At 54.2% G+C, this 14120-nt stretch overlaps 6 protein-coding genes across 6 annotated transcripts; 4 read left to right on the forward strand and 2 right to left on the reverse strand.

Moving 5' to 3' along the window:
* Nucleotides 1–1385: 1385 nt before the first annotated feature.
* Nucleotides 1386–1667, forward strand: CTAM01_08409 (uncharacterized protein; the record flags this gene model as incomplete). Its single annotated transcript, XM_060524429.1, has 1 exon — nt 1386–1667. The coding sequence occupies one exon, from the start codon at nt 1386–1388 to the stop codon at nt 1665–1667; it is 282 nt and encodes a 93-aa protein (XP_060380942.1).
* A 532-nt stretch (nt 1668–2199) lies between these two features.
* On the forward strand, nt 2200–3285 carry CTAM01_08410 (uncharacterized protein; the record flags this gene model as incomplete). Its single annotated transcript, XM_060524430.1, has 1 exon — nt 2200–3285. The coding sequence occupies one exon, from the start codon at nt 2200–2202 to the stop codon at nt 3283–3285; it is 1086 nt and encodes a 361-aa protein (XP_060380943.1).
* A 3589-nt stretch (nt 3286–6874) lies between these two features.
* CTAM01_08411 (major facilitator superfamily transporter) lies at nt 6875–8744 on the reverse strand (the record flags this gene model as incomplete). The annotated part of the gene is made up of 4 exons (XM_060524431.1): nt 6875–7909; nt 7972–8385; nt 8437–8633; nt 8687–8744. 4 exons carry the CDS (start codon nt 8742–8744, stop codon nt 6875–6877), a joined length of 1704 nt encoding a protein of 567 aa, XP_060380944.1.
* Nucleotides 8745–9683: 939 nt separating this feature from the next.
* CTAM01_08412 (prefoldin subunit) lies at nt 9684–10273 on the reverse strand (the record flags this gene model as incomplete). The annotated part of the gene is made up of 4 exons (XM_060524432.1): nt 9684–9876; nt 9939–10006; nt 10071–10202; nt 10256–10273. 4 exons carry the CDS (start codon nt 10271–10273, stop codon nt 9684–9686), a joined length of 411 nt encoding a protein of 136 aa, XP_060380945.1.
* A 336-nt stretch (nt 10274–10609) lies between these two features.
* On the forward strand, nt 10610–11012 carry CTAM01_08413 (uncharacterized protein; the record flags this gene model as incomplete). The annotated part of the gene is made up of 4 exons (XM_060524433.1): nt 10610–10705; nt 10755–10774; nt 10838–10919; nt 10986–11012. The coding sequence occupies 4 exons, from the start codon at nt 10610–10612 to the stop codon at nt 11010–11012; spliced, it is 225 nt and encodes a 74-aa protein (XP_060380946.1).
* A 1431-nt stretch (nt 11013–12443) lies between these two features.
* CTAM01_08414 (uncharacterized protein) lies at nt 12444–14056 on the forward strand (the record flags this gene model as incomplete). Its single annotated transcript, XM_060524434.1, has 5 exons — nt 12444–12622; nt 12684–12711; nt 12787–13324; nt 13381–13784; nt 13835–14056. The coding sequence occupies 5 exons, from the start codon at nt 12444–12446 to the stop codon at nt 14054–14056; spliced, it is 1371 nt and encodes a 456-aa protein (XP_060380947.1).
* Between the last annotated feature and the right edge of the window lie 64 nt (nt 14057–14120).

Here is a 14120-nt window from a genome sequence, read left to right on the forward strand (position 1 = left end):
AGCTAATACGTAGGAATGTACTGTACGGATACTGCGTACGAATAGTGTGCAATGACAGCGTATCCAGCTCCGTAGGTATGGGACCATAGAGTCCACAATCACATCTTTCATTAATTTGATCAGCAAGGTGAGGTACCTTATCGCAGGGACCCTCGCATCCTGGACAGTGACTCTAGGAGTCAGGGATGACGGGGCGCCTGTGGCCACGATCTTGACTGGGATTCGGGCTGATGTGGACGGTGTGGATCCGGACGATTGGCCACGCTTGTGTCTCATGTTTGGCGGTACCTGCATATGAGGAGCGGGATGGCAGGGGTTGGGCCGACAGGGGTAAGCTGACCAAAAAGTGCGCTGACAACTGGCAAATCCAGGACGACAGGCAGGCGCGCACGGCGAGGCAATAGCAACGGCACGGGCTGACAGGTGGTAAGGTAGGAGGCGCCTCCGAAGGCTTTCCCTGCTTGGGCAAAGGGGAAACACAACGTCGAGCGGTACGTATCGCTCAAGCCTCTTTGAAAAAACAAGGTCGGAAAAGGAGTCAACATCAACGGTCTCTCTTCTCTACCTACCTTGTCTAGATACCTCACTCTTACACTTTCTCACTTACACTTCAGTCCAGCATCACAGTTGTCACCGTCATGACTGCTCAGCACTGACTTTCGTGACTACAACTCAATACCCAGGTCCATCCATCACGGCTACCGCTCATATTCCCTCACATATTGCCGTCGTCGTTGTCGAATACTACCCGGGCTGCCGTCATCACCGGCGCAGGTGGGGTCATCTCACTCCTGTCTTTTAATGAAGAGGACTCCGTCTGTGGGTTTGACGCTTGACTCCTCGAGATGGAAGACGAAAAATAAAGGCGGCTTCATCTCTTGCCCCCATGCAAGAGTCGAGGGCTGTGCGGCGAGCGGTGCGGTGGCCGCTGGTTCGCCTCTGCCTTAGCCCAGCTTCCTAAGGTGGGAAGCGGTTCTTCGTACCCCCTGGATCATCGAGCAAGGGTCCTTGAGAACCCCCCGGCGCCGTCATCCTTTTTTCTTTCCCACCACATCCGTGGTTCTCCACTCCACTCCGTGCCTCCTCCCAACGACACACACTCACACACTCACACACCACACCCTCACTCACTCACTCACTCTTACCCTCACCTCTACTCGCCCACTCACTCACTCTGCGCTTCCTTACTCACTCACTCACAACTCTACAGAGTACCCTTCTCTTGCTTGGTGCCGGACTAGTCTCGCGCGTCCTGCCATCTCCTTCTCACCCTCACAGATGGTTCACCATGTCAGGTACACTTCCTTGGCATCCATGTCATCCCATGCGGGCCAAGCAAGCGTTTGGCCCCAGTCGGTCCACCCCTAATGCGGTGCGATGCGCCTATGCCGCCGAACCGCGACAAAGTTCCTTGCTCCCTCTTTCTCTTTCTCTCTCTCTCTCTCTCTCTCTCTCTCTCTCTCTCTCTCTCCCATGTATGCTCTGTGGATGGAGTACTTTGTAGTGTAAGTGGGAAAGTTCCCTCGCTGTGCTGGCAACCTGGGCCTGCCTTGCAAGCGCAACGGGTCTCGACCGGGCCCTGGACCTGCAATCCCAAATGTCCATGGCATCTCTACACTACGGAGTACTGCGTAGAGACTAGACTCTCTCTCATACTCCGTGGATGATGGACCATCACCCTCCAAGATGAAGGGCCCACGGTCTAATGTAGCTCCCACCCGGGGCCACCCCCCTCCATCAAAGTCCACCCTCCTCCTCGAGCCTTGAGGATTTCGATCCTATCCACACGTCCACGTCCCTCCAGGCTCCCCTCCCCTGCCCCCATGCTCCTATGCCCATGTACATCCACCATGGGCTCCACGGGCTAAAAGGACTCTGACCTCCCTCTCCCCTTCTAAATATCATCTCGCCCTTCCTCTCTTTCACCTATCCTTTCTACCTTTCTCTCTCCACCGCACAGTCTTTCGTTGTCAGTCTTCGGACACATTCCATTCATTCAGCCTCAACCCACGCTCTCTATCGAGTATACCATTCGTTCATTTGCGCAAACTGTGTCTTGCAGCCAACACTTTTGAGAAACATCCCCGCGAAATTGATCTTTCGCCCCTTTTACGATCCCCGATCCGAACAAGCAAAACCGTCTACCCTCGTGGAGATATCTGAAGAGTCGTTGGAAACAACCCATACACAACCATCAAAATGAAGTCCTCCATTGCCGCCGTTGGCCTCATGGCCTCCCTCGCCAGCGCTTCCGCCTACCAGCCCCGCCACTTCCACTGGCGCCGCGACAACACCACCGCTCCCGCCGGCTACACCACCCTCACCGTCGAGGTCACCGAGGTTGCCACCGTCACCTCATGCGCCCCTACCATCACCAACTGCCCTGCTCGCAGCGCTACCCTCTCCGCCTCTGACCTCTCTACCTACGTTGTCACCAACACCGTTGTCTTGACCGAGGTTGTCTGCCCCGTCACCGAGGCTGCCAGCCTTTCCAAGTCTCTGGTCCAGCAGCACTCTACCGGCGGTCTCCAGGGCTCTACCCGCACCGCTCCCGTCATCACCACCCCTACCGCCGCTCCCTCCATCCCCCTGTCCACCGCTGGTGTCACCAACTCTGCTCAGGACCCTACCGTCACCAGCCCCCCTACCGCTGGCGGCGACGATGAGGAGGAGGACGATGACTGCCCCGCTGAGGATGGCGATGTCGTGACTACCGTCACCCAGATCATCTCTACCAAGACCCTTACCATGACCGTCGGCAAGGGCTCTACCGCTTCCGTCGTCACCACCGCCATCCCCACCACCATTGAGTCTACCATCGTCGTCACCAAGCCCACTGGCTCTGCCACCGGCGCCGGCGAGGAGCCCACCACCACCACCACTGCCACCTCCACCGGCACCCGCACCGTTACCATCAAGCGCCCCGGCCAGACCGCCGAGTCTGCTTCTCCCAGCGGTACCCTCGGTGCCGACGGCCAGTGCGCTTGCCCCTCCGCCGTGACCGTCACCATCCCCGCCTCCACCGTCTACGTTACCATCGGTGGCTCTGCCCCCGCTGCCACCCCCTCCGCCAGCGCCAGCAAGACCGCTTCCGCCGAGGCCCCCGTCACCACCGGTGATGTCGGTGCTGACGGCGAGGACGATGAGGAGGATGACTGCCCCGCCGATGAGGACGTCGTCACCCTTTCCACCACCGTCACCGTTGCCCCCTACCCCACCAACGGCACCGCCTCCGGCGCCGCTAAGCCTACCGGCTACTACAAGCGCTCCAACAAGCTCTTCTAAGTGTTTGATGTAGATTTGATTTCCCCCCCGCATGTCAAGCTATATTTGGTTATGAGAAGAATCTATGATTCATGAACAAACACATTCTTATCCTTCTTACACTTTTTTGTCTTGTATACACTTCTTGGGGTGAAAATAAAGCGAAGTTTTTGTACAAAACAACACAAAGCCGGGGTGGGAAAATACAAACAACTCGCACTTTATTCTTCGGTCCTGCCTGCTTTTTTGGTGTGGTGTTCTTTTTTGTCTAGATGGGAAAGAAAAAGGGCGGACAACCTTTTAGTATGGCGAGTCCATTGGAAGGGTTGTCTTTTTTGCTTATCTGGTGGTCCAAAGCATTTCTGTGTGTTTTTTATGGGAAAGATCAACACGGGCATCATTGCATTCGCGTAGCGGGTCGTTGGGGACCAAACAGAGATATATTTTCTATTGTTTCTTGCTCAAAGAAAAAATCCAGAAAACTTTTTTCACTTCTACTTTGTACATACTTATATACTCGACCGAGAACAGTCAAATGGGGATGAGGTTTGGTGCGATTTGAGTCTCCGACACCCCCTGGTCTGAAATGATGAGACGGTTTTTCCACATTCCCGCTCCCCCCCCCCGTGTCATGCATGCTGGCTGCAGCCTGCTGAAACGAGACGGGAAGTTTATCTCAACTCTCTTTCGACTTCGAGTGAAACTTGAGATGAACGTAAGGTGTGACTTGCTTTTGTGAGACTTTATTGTCGTTCAGTGACTTGTGACTTCTGTGTCGTTGATGTGTATGGACTTGGACTGCATCCCTCGTGACGCTCCGCTTTCCACAGCTCCGTTGGACCTTTGCCTGACTTGGCTTGTGTACCGTACCAAGTTCCTCTTCCTTTAACAAGTCTGCCAATTGAGGTTTTGAGATGGCACATCAGCAATGAACGTCACTGAGTAAGCAATCACTGGAAGGAACAGGTTGTTTAGGGCCCCTCCTATCGCTCTTTTCACCCTATTGGCATCCTGGGCCATCATGATCTGTTGGAGGGCCTTGGCGATGCCTAAGAGAGCTCTTGGTGGTTTACGAGGCTTTGTTGGTTTCCTCTTGCCAACTTACCCCCGCGTATCAAGTTCTTCAAGATGAGGCAGTAATACCCATGTGATTGTTCCATTCGAAATCATGGCGCAGATTCTTGAGGCTCTCTTTCTTCTGGCGGAACAGACATATGGCAGAGGTCCGATGGTGATGTATCGTAAAGGTGAGGTCTACTAGTCATACCGGACGTCTGGGGCAAGATTTTCTCAGCACAAAGATGAGACTTCGGCTGTGTATCCTGCCGAGGATCTGGTTTGCGATCGGAACCCTGTCGACTCCACGGCTGTCTTCCTTCTTGGGTTATGATGCGTAACATGCTGCCTGCGCATGTGGCTCGCGATGTGTCGCGACTGCTATATCCAAGTTTTCATATACACGGTCAATGAATCCATCAAGAGCGACTTCGCGAAGTCTCTTTGTCCAACTAACGGCTAGGCTGACTCCTTTGGAGGCCTTGCCAGCCATGATGTTGAAATGAATTTTTATCCATCGGGATAGAGATTGCCCCCTTTGCTAGAGTATTTAAACCCCCAATGGTGATTAAGCGATTGATGGATATCAACACGATTCATCGTCATCCGCTTTATTTCGGTCGCGGCCGCCAAATCAAATCCTTATGGTTGAAATTCCGCCACGGAAAATCCATACATATCCCGTACTCTTCTTTAGATGACTTTCTATCCTGCCGGCGCGCCACTCAGCAAACTTCAACCACGTCAGCTGATTATTCCTGAAGAATATCCCGGTGATGGTAAGATGGAGGTCAGGATAGCGTTGGAAGCGTTTGACCTGCCCCGGGGTACGAAGCTTGTCTCCATCCGCCTTGAGGATAGTTCTTCGGGCGAGCTGCGCAATTTTATCGATCGGAAAGGGATGGTTGGAAGCTGCATCATATATCTCAGGTGGTTTGTCGCCTTTGACACAGAAAGAAAGAGCCATTTTATAGAGAGTGTCCAGTCTATGGCCCGGTCAGCGAGGAGTCAGATATGTAGAACCGACCTGGCAGACCAACTTTCTTACCAGAAGCACAACTTCGTAAAATGCAAGGAGAGACCCTGACGCGGGTTCCAATCTTACCATTCAATTGGATAGTCTAGAAATACCGCTCGGTAAGGTTATTATGAGCAGTGTCAAGGCTGGTCCGAATAGGCACATGTTCCCAGCGCTGATATGACGCAGGACGTCTCCCAAGTGCGTGGCCCCCGTCTTTGCCTTATGCCTGCGGTTAAGTCGCTAAAATGAGTACCTGGCTTGAGTGGGAAAAAAATATAAAAACGGCGGTTGCGTACTTCAAGGGTGTAATGAGCGAAGGATGTCACGCGATTGCGGGTATTCTTCCCGAAGTTACCAAGGTCTCTGTTCTCATCGGGTGACAGAGCAGCTCGGCGACGTTTGTTGGCATGTTTTTCGAAGTCCCCAAAGCATGGAGTCTCAATCTCATAAGCTCGCTTTTGAGTCACAGCCTTTCACCCTCTTGGACGTTTATACGCTTTGGAATACATCAATACGGACAGCTGGGTTCCACCAACAGCCTCTCTAGTAGCTGACTTTGCTGAAGGGCAGCTTCGAGCTTCTCTGCACTTCCTTCCACGTACAACATGGCCATATGCCAACCTGTCCAAGGATTTTGGCCAGACTCAAGCGCCTAGCTTCGGGCTGAGCTACTACCCAGGCTACCACCCACGCTCCATTAATTAGAGGAGAGAGGAAAGTACTGTCAAGTACGAAGCCTGCCTGTGTGCCTCAATAATCTTGAGTAAGGCAAAGAGAAATAGAGCGACTTGTTGTTGCGATATGTGCGCATATACCTAATGTCTATAAATCGATCTCTTTATGTTGTACCGTCAGAGAGGCTGCTCGAACAAGACCGAATTTTCTATTTGATGCTCTAAGAAAACATAAATATATGAGGAAAGTCTTGTCAGCAACTTTGGCCGTCACATCGCATCACAGCAAGGGAACCTCGGAATAAGGAATATCGGAAGGCAACGACGAAGTCAAGATTGAGTCTTGAGGAAGCCACGTCGTTACGAGTTAGAATCGTCCTTCACATAAGCTCTTGCCGCCCACCGTCTATCACACGGTATTCAAGAATATCACATAAAGCCAATGAGAGGCGGCAGGTTCGGGGTACGACGCAATTTTTATTATGTGTTATAGATTAATGCCTTTGGTTGAGTATCGTCATTGCGATGTTCAACTCTCATCCTACCCCAAGAAGGGGCCAGGTCGTGTGATGCTCATGCCTCATCGGGCATTTTCTCTTCTTCCCTTGATACCCTCAAAGCAAGATATACGGACCTATGCTCAGAGAAAAGGTGCCGTCGTAAGAATTTGACCGTGTTCACTCAGGGTTTGTACCCCTTTACCACTCAGTGGATGTCTTCGACGCTCCTCTTCAACCACTCTGGTTGTGTATGCCTCCCTTGCCAGTGTTCCCATCTCTCTCTCGGTAGACGTTTCATCTCTTACTTCAATAGCTAGACCTCAGAAACCTTTCGTCGGTTCATTCATTGATGAAACAACTCAAACCTCCTCTTTCCGGGCAGGACTGTCCCTCAACCTGATCCTCCTCGCTTCCTCCCTCTGCTTCTGCTCCTCAACCTTTCTCTGCATCTCAGCCTTCCTCTCCTGAAGCGCGATACAAAACCGCGATCCCGCTCGAATCTGCTCGCCCTTCCAGATAAAGATGAAGGGGATGATGCACATGATAGCACTGAACCCACCGAGCAAGCTACAAGCACCAGCAATACCGAGCTTATTAAACATGCGTGTCGTCGCCAGCGGCAGCACCACAGCGAGCAGAGACCGGCTCGTCGAGGCCGCCGCGTTAGCGCTGGCAGCAAAGATCTCGTAGGCGTCGGTGAGATAGTTGAGAAGGGCGATGAAGATGAGCATGAAGCCCATCCCGAACGGGATGCCCGCCAGCATGGGCGCGACGAAGCTGACGCCTTCTCTGGAAGACCAGCCCAGCCAGAACAAAGAGATGAAGAACAGCGGTCCGCCGACGCAGGCGAAAGGGAGACGGCGGAACTCTTCGCGCTTGGCCCATACGTGACCGTTGCGTTGCGCGCGGAGATGGCCCTGCTCCCAGCCGATGAAGATGGGCACCACTAGCAGAGCGCCGGCGCCTATGGGGAGGTAGGCGAGGCCAGCCACACCCGGTGAGAGACCGTAGAGCTTCTGGAAGATGATGGGGAAGGCCTGGAAGGACATGTAGAAGATTGTGTATACTAAGGCCAGGTAGGCGCACGTGCAGCTGACGATGGGCTCGAAGATGATCATGCGTACGGGGCGGGTCAGGACGACGGTTGCGATGTGCTTGAAGTCTGTGCTCTCCATCTCGCGGGGCGCGATGACGGCGGCGGAGGGGTCTAGTTTGCGTATTTTTCGTGCTCGTCGGAGGAGCAGGACGGGCGCGTAGGTCTCGGGGAGCAGGAGGATCGGGATGAGGGTCAGGCCGGCGTAGATGAGGGCCACCCAAAAGGACCAGCGCCAACCTATTGTCGTAGAGCAGAAACCGGACACGATCGGGGCGAAGAGAGGGCCGAATGTGGTTGTCTACGAGGTTTTAGCAAAGCTTCAAGAGAGTGAAATCCGGGAAAGTTGCAGGGATGACTTACGACCATGAAGGCTGTCATGGCACGGCCGCGGGTCTCGGTGTCACCGTAGATATCTGCGAGGATACCGGCCACGATAGCGATGGGTGAGCTGGCGAATACGCCCGTGAAGAAGCGGAAGAAGAGAAATGCAGGCCAGCTGGGTGCGAGGGCGCAGGCCATGGTCCAGATGGTGAACATGACAAAGGTGACAATGGTCAACATTCTCCTGCCGAGATGCTCGCTGAGAGGTGCCCAGACTACAGGCCCGAAGACGTAGCCGATGAGAAAGACGGAAATGGGCAAGACCTGCTGTTGCTCGTTTGTGATGCCCCATTCGGCGGTTATGAAGGGTATCGCGTTGGATGGGAGGGCCGAGCCCATTGTGCTGTTGATGACTTGCATCATGGTTAAGCAAAGGATCAGAAACTTTTTGGTCTATAGCTCGTTAGTGACTGGATCTGTAGATATGAGACTAGAGCAATGTACATGTGACCAGTTGTACGGGTTCTCTGGGTCACTGTCATCCCAAGATATTATCGTTGGCTCATCTTCGTCGCTTGATGAGTTGGGGCTGGCCATCTTCTTTTCGTCCAGACCCTGCTCTTCGGCACGAGTCTCATACCTTTGGCGTGCTTCATCTTGATCGATCCTCCTCACCGTCTCTGATAGAGAGGATCGATTGCCTATGAAGTGTTACACTTTGGTCACAAAACGTATTGTTCATGGGGATGCTCACGCTGCAAATAAGGCAGACTATCTGTAGCATCTTCTGCGGATTCGCTGTGGGCGGGCATGGCGAACCGTGAGCAGCGGAATAGCACACACAGTAATTATGTTCCTGTGTTGGGTTCCATCTCAGAAGACACGAGGAGAGAGCAGAGTGTGGGAGGTGTGGGTGAGGGTGGCCGTCAAATACGGAAATGGATGAATAATGGCCCAAAGAATAATGGCCCCAAAACCGCAGATGCCCGAAAATCGGTGACTGCATGCTGCATGTGGCCGATCACCCTTGTGGATCGAGCCGGTCTAGTCGTCGTTCCCACCATATTTTTTTCACAATTTAGCAAACGAGAAGCATTCCTGAGTGGCCGGGTGTAAGAGACAAGAGACGAAGCCTTATCCCCGTTCACGGCTGATGAGGGGAGGGGGAAAACAGCAAGCTACCTAGGTAGGTACCGGTAGACGAGGAGGAAAGGCGTGTCTCGCTATTGGTTTGTCATTGACTCTCATCGGAGCCGAACCGCAAGACCCACTTGGTTTTCAAGGGCCGCTTATCCGGCCGCGGCGCGGCGATGTGCTTTCCCGCCGCATCCCCGGTGCTGCCCTTGTTGCCCCCTGCACAGAGGTCATTTGGGTTTGCGATAGCGCCATCGACTGCTGCGCTTCGTCACGACTCATAAGGTAGCGACAGCTATGCCGTCACCGGTAAGAAACGACGCCGCTAGTGGAATGCGCCGCTGCGTCTCAGGACTGGATCTACCTAGTAGGTATGCGTTGTTCAAAGATTGAGGTGCACACCCACCGCGGGGGCAGTTGAGTCGGCCGAAAGCGTCTACTCTTATCAGATCCCTTCGAGTTGCACCAACTTCTGCAGCGACGGAAAAACGTTCCCCCTCAGTGTTCATTGGCCACGATTTGATAAGATATTGACCGGTGTTTCTCTCAGGGTACGCGACCCGAAACGGCGATGCGATGCGTGACGACGTTGAATTTTGTTTCTCGATTGTACTTCTTCATGTCTCGAGGTTGATACTCTTTCCGAATCTGGCGTACAGTTCGACCTTGAGTTGGTTCATATCCTCCTTGATCGTTTCCAGCTTCGATTCTAACCCCTCGACATCCTCCTCGATCTTGGTCGATGCCTGCTCGAGCATCTCTATCGCTTGAGGTTGCGATACGTGGAAGTAAGCGTCGCCAATCTTGTATCTGTGGCCGAGCATCAGTATGGTCTTTCGGTGCGTCATCGAGAGTCCTTCGTAGGTGCGTACGGTACTGTTTCGTCTTCGTCCGCAAGCTCCAATTCTGTGCTGAGATCCTCGAGCTCTTCCTTTTCTTTCTGCAACGACACACAGATGTTAGATGGGGTTGCTTGTCGGTGATTGTATAAAGGTACGACTAACGCTCTTGTTCTTGAGTTCCTCTTCGATTATGAGTTCGCGCTGGTGCAGACGGCTGAACTTGTTGATCTTGTCTTGGTCCTCCCTCCTAACTTCGACCTCGTCGCCGACGGACTCCTCGTCCGCCTTGGTGAGCTGCAGATACGGTGTCAGTATAGACAGTAGACCATAAGGTGAAGGGTTCATACCATGCGCCGTGACAACATCTTGGTACTATGTGGTGCAACGTGATGCGTGGTGGGTTTGATGATGGTGTCGGTGACGGTGACAGCACTGGAGCTCCCAAAAAGCTCAGAAGGAGGGTCACAGTAATGCGCCACAGTGCGGAGGGGTCATGCACTGCCCCACTCTCGATTCTCGGGGGAAGTTCAATCAATGTCTCTCTCGCTGGTGGCCTGTGCCAAACACAACAAAAGCTCTGGGCTCCCCCACACCGGAACGTCACACCGAGCCGCGATAGCTTGCACGCGACACCTCAATCCTTCCCGCGACTTCAATCTCAACTACGTTTGGTCCTCGCCGCGGTGCACATTTTTCTCGCGATGGCACCCGGTCAAAAGGCATACCCGCGCGGTACTGTCAAAAAGATCATCAAAGCGCATTCGAACTGCAACTTGAGCAAGAATGTGGACGTCATGGTTAGTTGCTTACTGACGCGCCTGGCACGCCCTGCTGACCAGCCCTCAGATCTACCTCGACTACGTCCTGTTCATGCAGACGTAAGTTATTGACTCGAACATTGGGACGTATACATACTGACTTCTTACCAGACTCGTCAAGGAGGCGGCTATCGAGTCAAAGAAGTCTGGTGAAAGAGGCATCACGGCCCGAAGCGTCAAGAAAGTGACTTCGGTACGTTGTACAACCACATCAACAGCAAGTCTGATTACATGGTGAGGCTAACATTGGATTATGCAGGACACTCTCACCAAGTTCCGAGGTTGATTTTCCAGTTCATCGATATCGAAACTCCAGAAATTACTCGATACTTACGGAGTACACAGCACTCATCTACTTCGCGACCCGGGGCCGTCGATGCCATTAGCGTGGTCGAATACGCCCGAATGCGATTCCGTTGGTGTAACATGGCGACCAGCAACAACATATCATATCTGGTATAGAAGGGCTATGCAAAAGATGGAATCGACCTCGAGGTTTAGGCGCTGGTCTGCGACAGAACAGAGGCTCGATTCATGCAGGCTACCGTCTCGTGCATTGAGGCGGCACGCAAAGGTTGGAGGAGCAGGGCGCAGGTGTTCAGTGGCTCCTTCATCTGAGCAGCACCGGCCTGAGCCGCGTCAACGTTTGGATGACCACGACACTATGATCAATGGCGACATAGTATGTTTCCATGGATAGATTCTTTGCTATTGGTGGGTGCGGGTGGTGATGCTCGCGGCCTAGTCACTATGGGAGTCTGGCGCATGAGTACGGCGTACAGCTTACCGTATATCCATAGATAATTCCCGTGAGAGAGCGACGGCTAGTCCCAGACAAGGCTGAGATGCCCTGCCTGGTACGTCATCCGAGCAGGGAAGGCTAGGAGCACAAGGTACAGAAGATGGTGCCGCGAGATGTGGAACGATGAATTTCTATCACTCTTGCAAAAAAGCCCTAGAGCACCTTACTGAGATGTAATCAGGTTGGCAGGACAGCATGTAGGCGAGAAACATGACAGATAAAACATGCCAACCATTGAACCCGAAACATGCAGTCTCGAAGACCTGAGGCGCCTCCAACCTAAATGCTCCATGGGTCTCCCATCTCAGTACAAGTGAATGTACCTTTTCTTCTGACCAGTTCTAGAACCCCGGCGGGTAGGAGTGGAGGCAGGGGTTTTTAGGGGAAGGGAAGGGGAACTTAAGGCGAAAACCAGCCTGGCGGCAGGGATGCTTCCGGCTCCTCAGCTCCTGGGAACCCACTCCTAGGTTGGATCACCGCCTGAACGCCTGAAAACCCCCCACCGAAAAGGTACTCGACCCCGGGACCTCAGCTTCTCCCGGCCGACAGTGTCCCCTCCACTGAGCTGCACTCTGGCCCCGAGCTACGTGCCTGCCTGCCGTCTATGAGCTGGAGTGTCATCTTCCGTGAACCTCCAAATTTGATCCGTCCAAAACCTGCACATCCACCTCTTCACAATAACTTCACCTTTCCCCCCCATCACAAACGCCTCTCCTCTGAGTATTTTTCTTCGATCCTAGGACCTTCCTCCTACGATTGTACATCCCATCTTACCTCACTCTACACAAGTTTGTTTACTTGCCTCCCACCTGCGCGCTCTCTGCCTGTAGCTGGCCACCACCACCTCTGGAAAATTCCCATCCAAGCTCACGCGACCTCGACCCTGTTGACTGCGCTCCTCCCACAAGCTTCAGCATGGCCGCCTCTCCCGTTCAGAACCCCGCGGTCTCAGCCGAATCCAAGTCAGCCAAGAAGAAGAAGGCCAAGGCCGCCGAGCGCACCGAGTCCCCTGCTCCTACTGCCTCTCCTGCCCCAGAGAAGGCTGACCCCTCCGACGAGTCCGGCGAGACTGCCTACATTCGCGAGATCCAGAAGTAGGTGGAAATCAACGACTGAAGCTTCTCCTATTGCTCGTATGCTAATCGCGCTCCGTAGGAACATTCGCAACACCACCAAGAAGCTTGTCCGTGCCTACCCTATACCTTCACACTTACCCCTCTCTGTGGCAAGGTTCATCAACTAACTTCCCACCCACCAGACCAATGCCTCAAAGATCGACAACCTGATTGCCGAGAACGCTGGCAAGTCCCTCGACGACCTCGTCGCTGCTCGCATTATCAATGCCGACCAGAAGGCGCAGTACCTCAAGAAACCTGCCCTGCAGGCCCAGATCTCACAGTACGAGGAGCAGATGGCCCAGTACAAGAAGATCGACCAGGAGTACCGCACTCGTGCTACTGCTGAGAAGGCAGAGCTTGAGAAGTCCTTTGCCGAGAAGCTGGAGAAGGAGAAGGCCGCCGCCGTCGCCGAGGTGAAGGCTCAGCAGGCCCAGCAGGAGGGTGATTCTAGCAAGAGCATCAACAGCAAGCTCCTCACCCTGTCACAATTCCTTCGTCTCGCTGCCGCCCGCCGCTCCGAGGATGCCGACCAGAGCAACGAGGAGAACAAGGCCCTGGAGGGTGTTCTTCTCGCCATCTACACGGGTGACGACAGTGCCGTCGCCACCATGCTCAAGCTGATTGACGGCGCCGAAGAGCAGACGTACAGCGTCAATGGCGAGCTACTCGAGACAACCTGTAAGCTTTTTTCTCACATCTCGATAGTACATCCCATACTGACCTTTTATACCTAGTCGGCCAAGTCAAGGCAGCTGCCAAGGCCTACAAGTCTCCTTATGACGAGCTTGCGCCCGCCGAGACCGAGACCGCTGCGACCGAAGCCGTTACCGATCCGACCATTGCCAACGCTACCGTGAACGAGATCGAGGCTGGCGATGCTGCCATCACCAACAGCCAGACCGAGGAGGCGGCCACCGAGACCCCCACTAACGCCAACATCGGTAGTGGCGCCGGTAACGCCGCCGGCGAGAAGTGGGACCAGTCGGCCGACAACAGCATGTCGCTTTCTCAGGAATGGGTTTCCGTTCCCCGCGATCCTGCAGAGACCGAGACTGGCGTCGAGGCTACCCCCGCTGCCGTTTCCAACACCCAGTCTTGGGCCGATGACCAGCCCGAGCACCACGAGATCCAGCCCGAGGTACGTTCAAGTGAGCTGTGATGACTGAACGAGAGACTGACTGTACCTAGACCCCTGCTCCCGCTGCTGCCGACCCCAACGACGGCTTCCACCAGGTCCAGGGCCGCAACCGGGGCCGTGGCGATCGTGAGGGAGGCTACCGCGGACGTGGTCGTGGTGAGTGGCGCGGCGGTCGTGGACACCGTGGCGATGGCCGTGGCCGGGGAGGACGTGGCGGCCCTCGCGGCGGCTCCATCTCTCAGCGTGGACCCCGTCGGACTGAAGAGTCATAGAGACGCTCTGTCCAGCGGCGTTCTCTGGCCTCTCAGCGGTCATTGGGTAGGCTCAATTCCTACG

Source organism: Colletotrichum tamarilloi (genome assembly GCF_030869305.1).
Source record: "Colletotrichum tamarilloi strain Tom-12 chromosome Unknown Scaffold_29.1, whole genome shotgun sequence".
Classification (NCBI taxonomy): domain Eukaryota; kingdom Fungi; phylum Ascomycota; class Sordariomycetes; order Glomerellales; family Glomerellaceae; genus Colletotrichum; species Colletotrichum tamarilloi.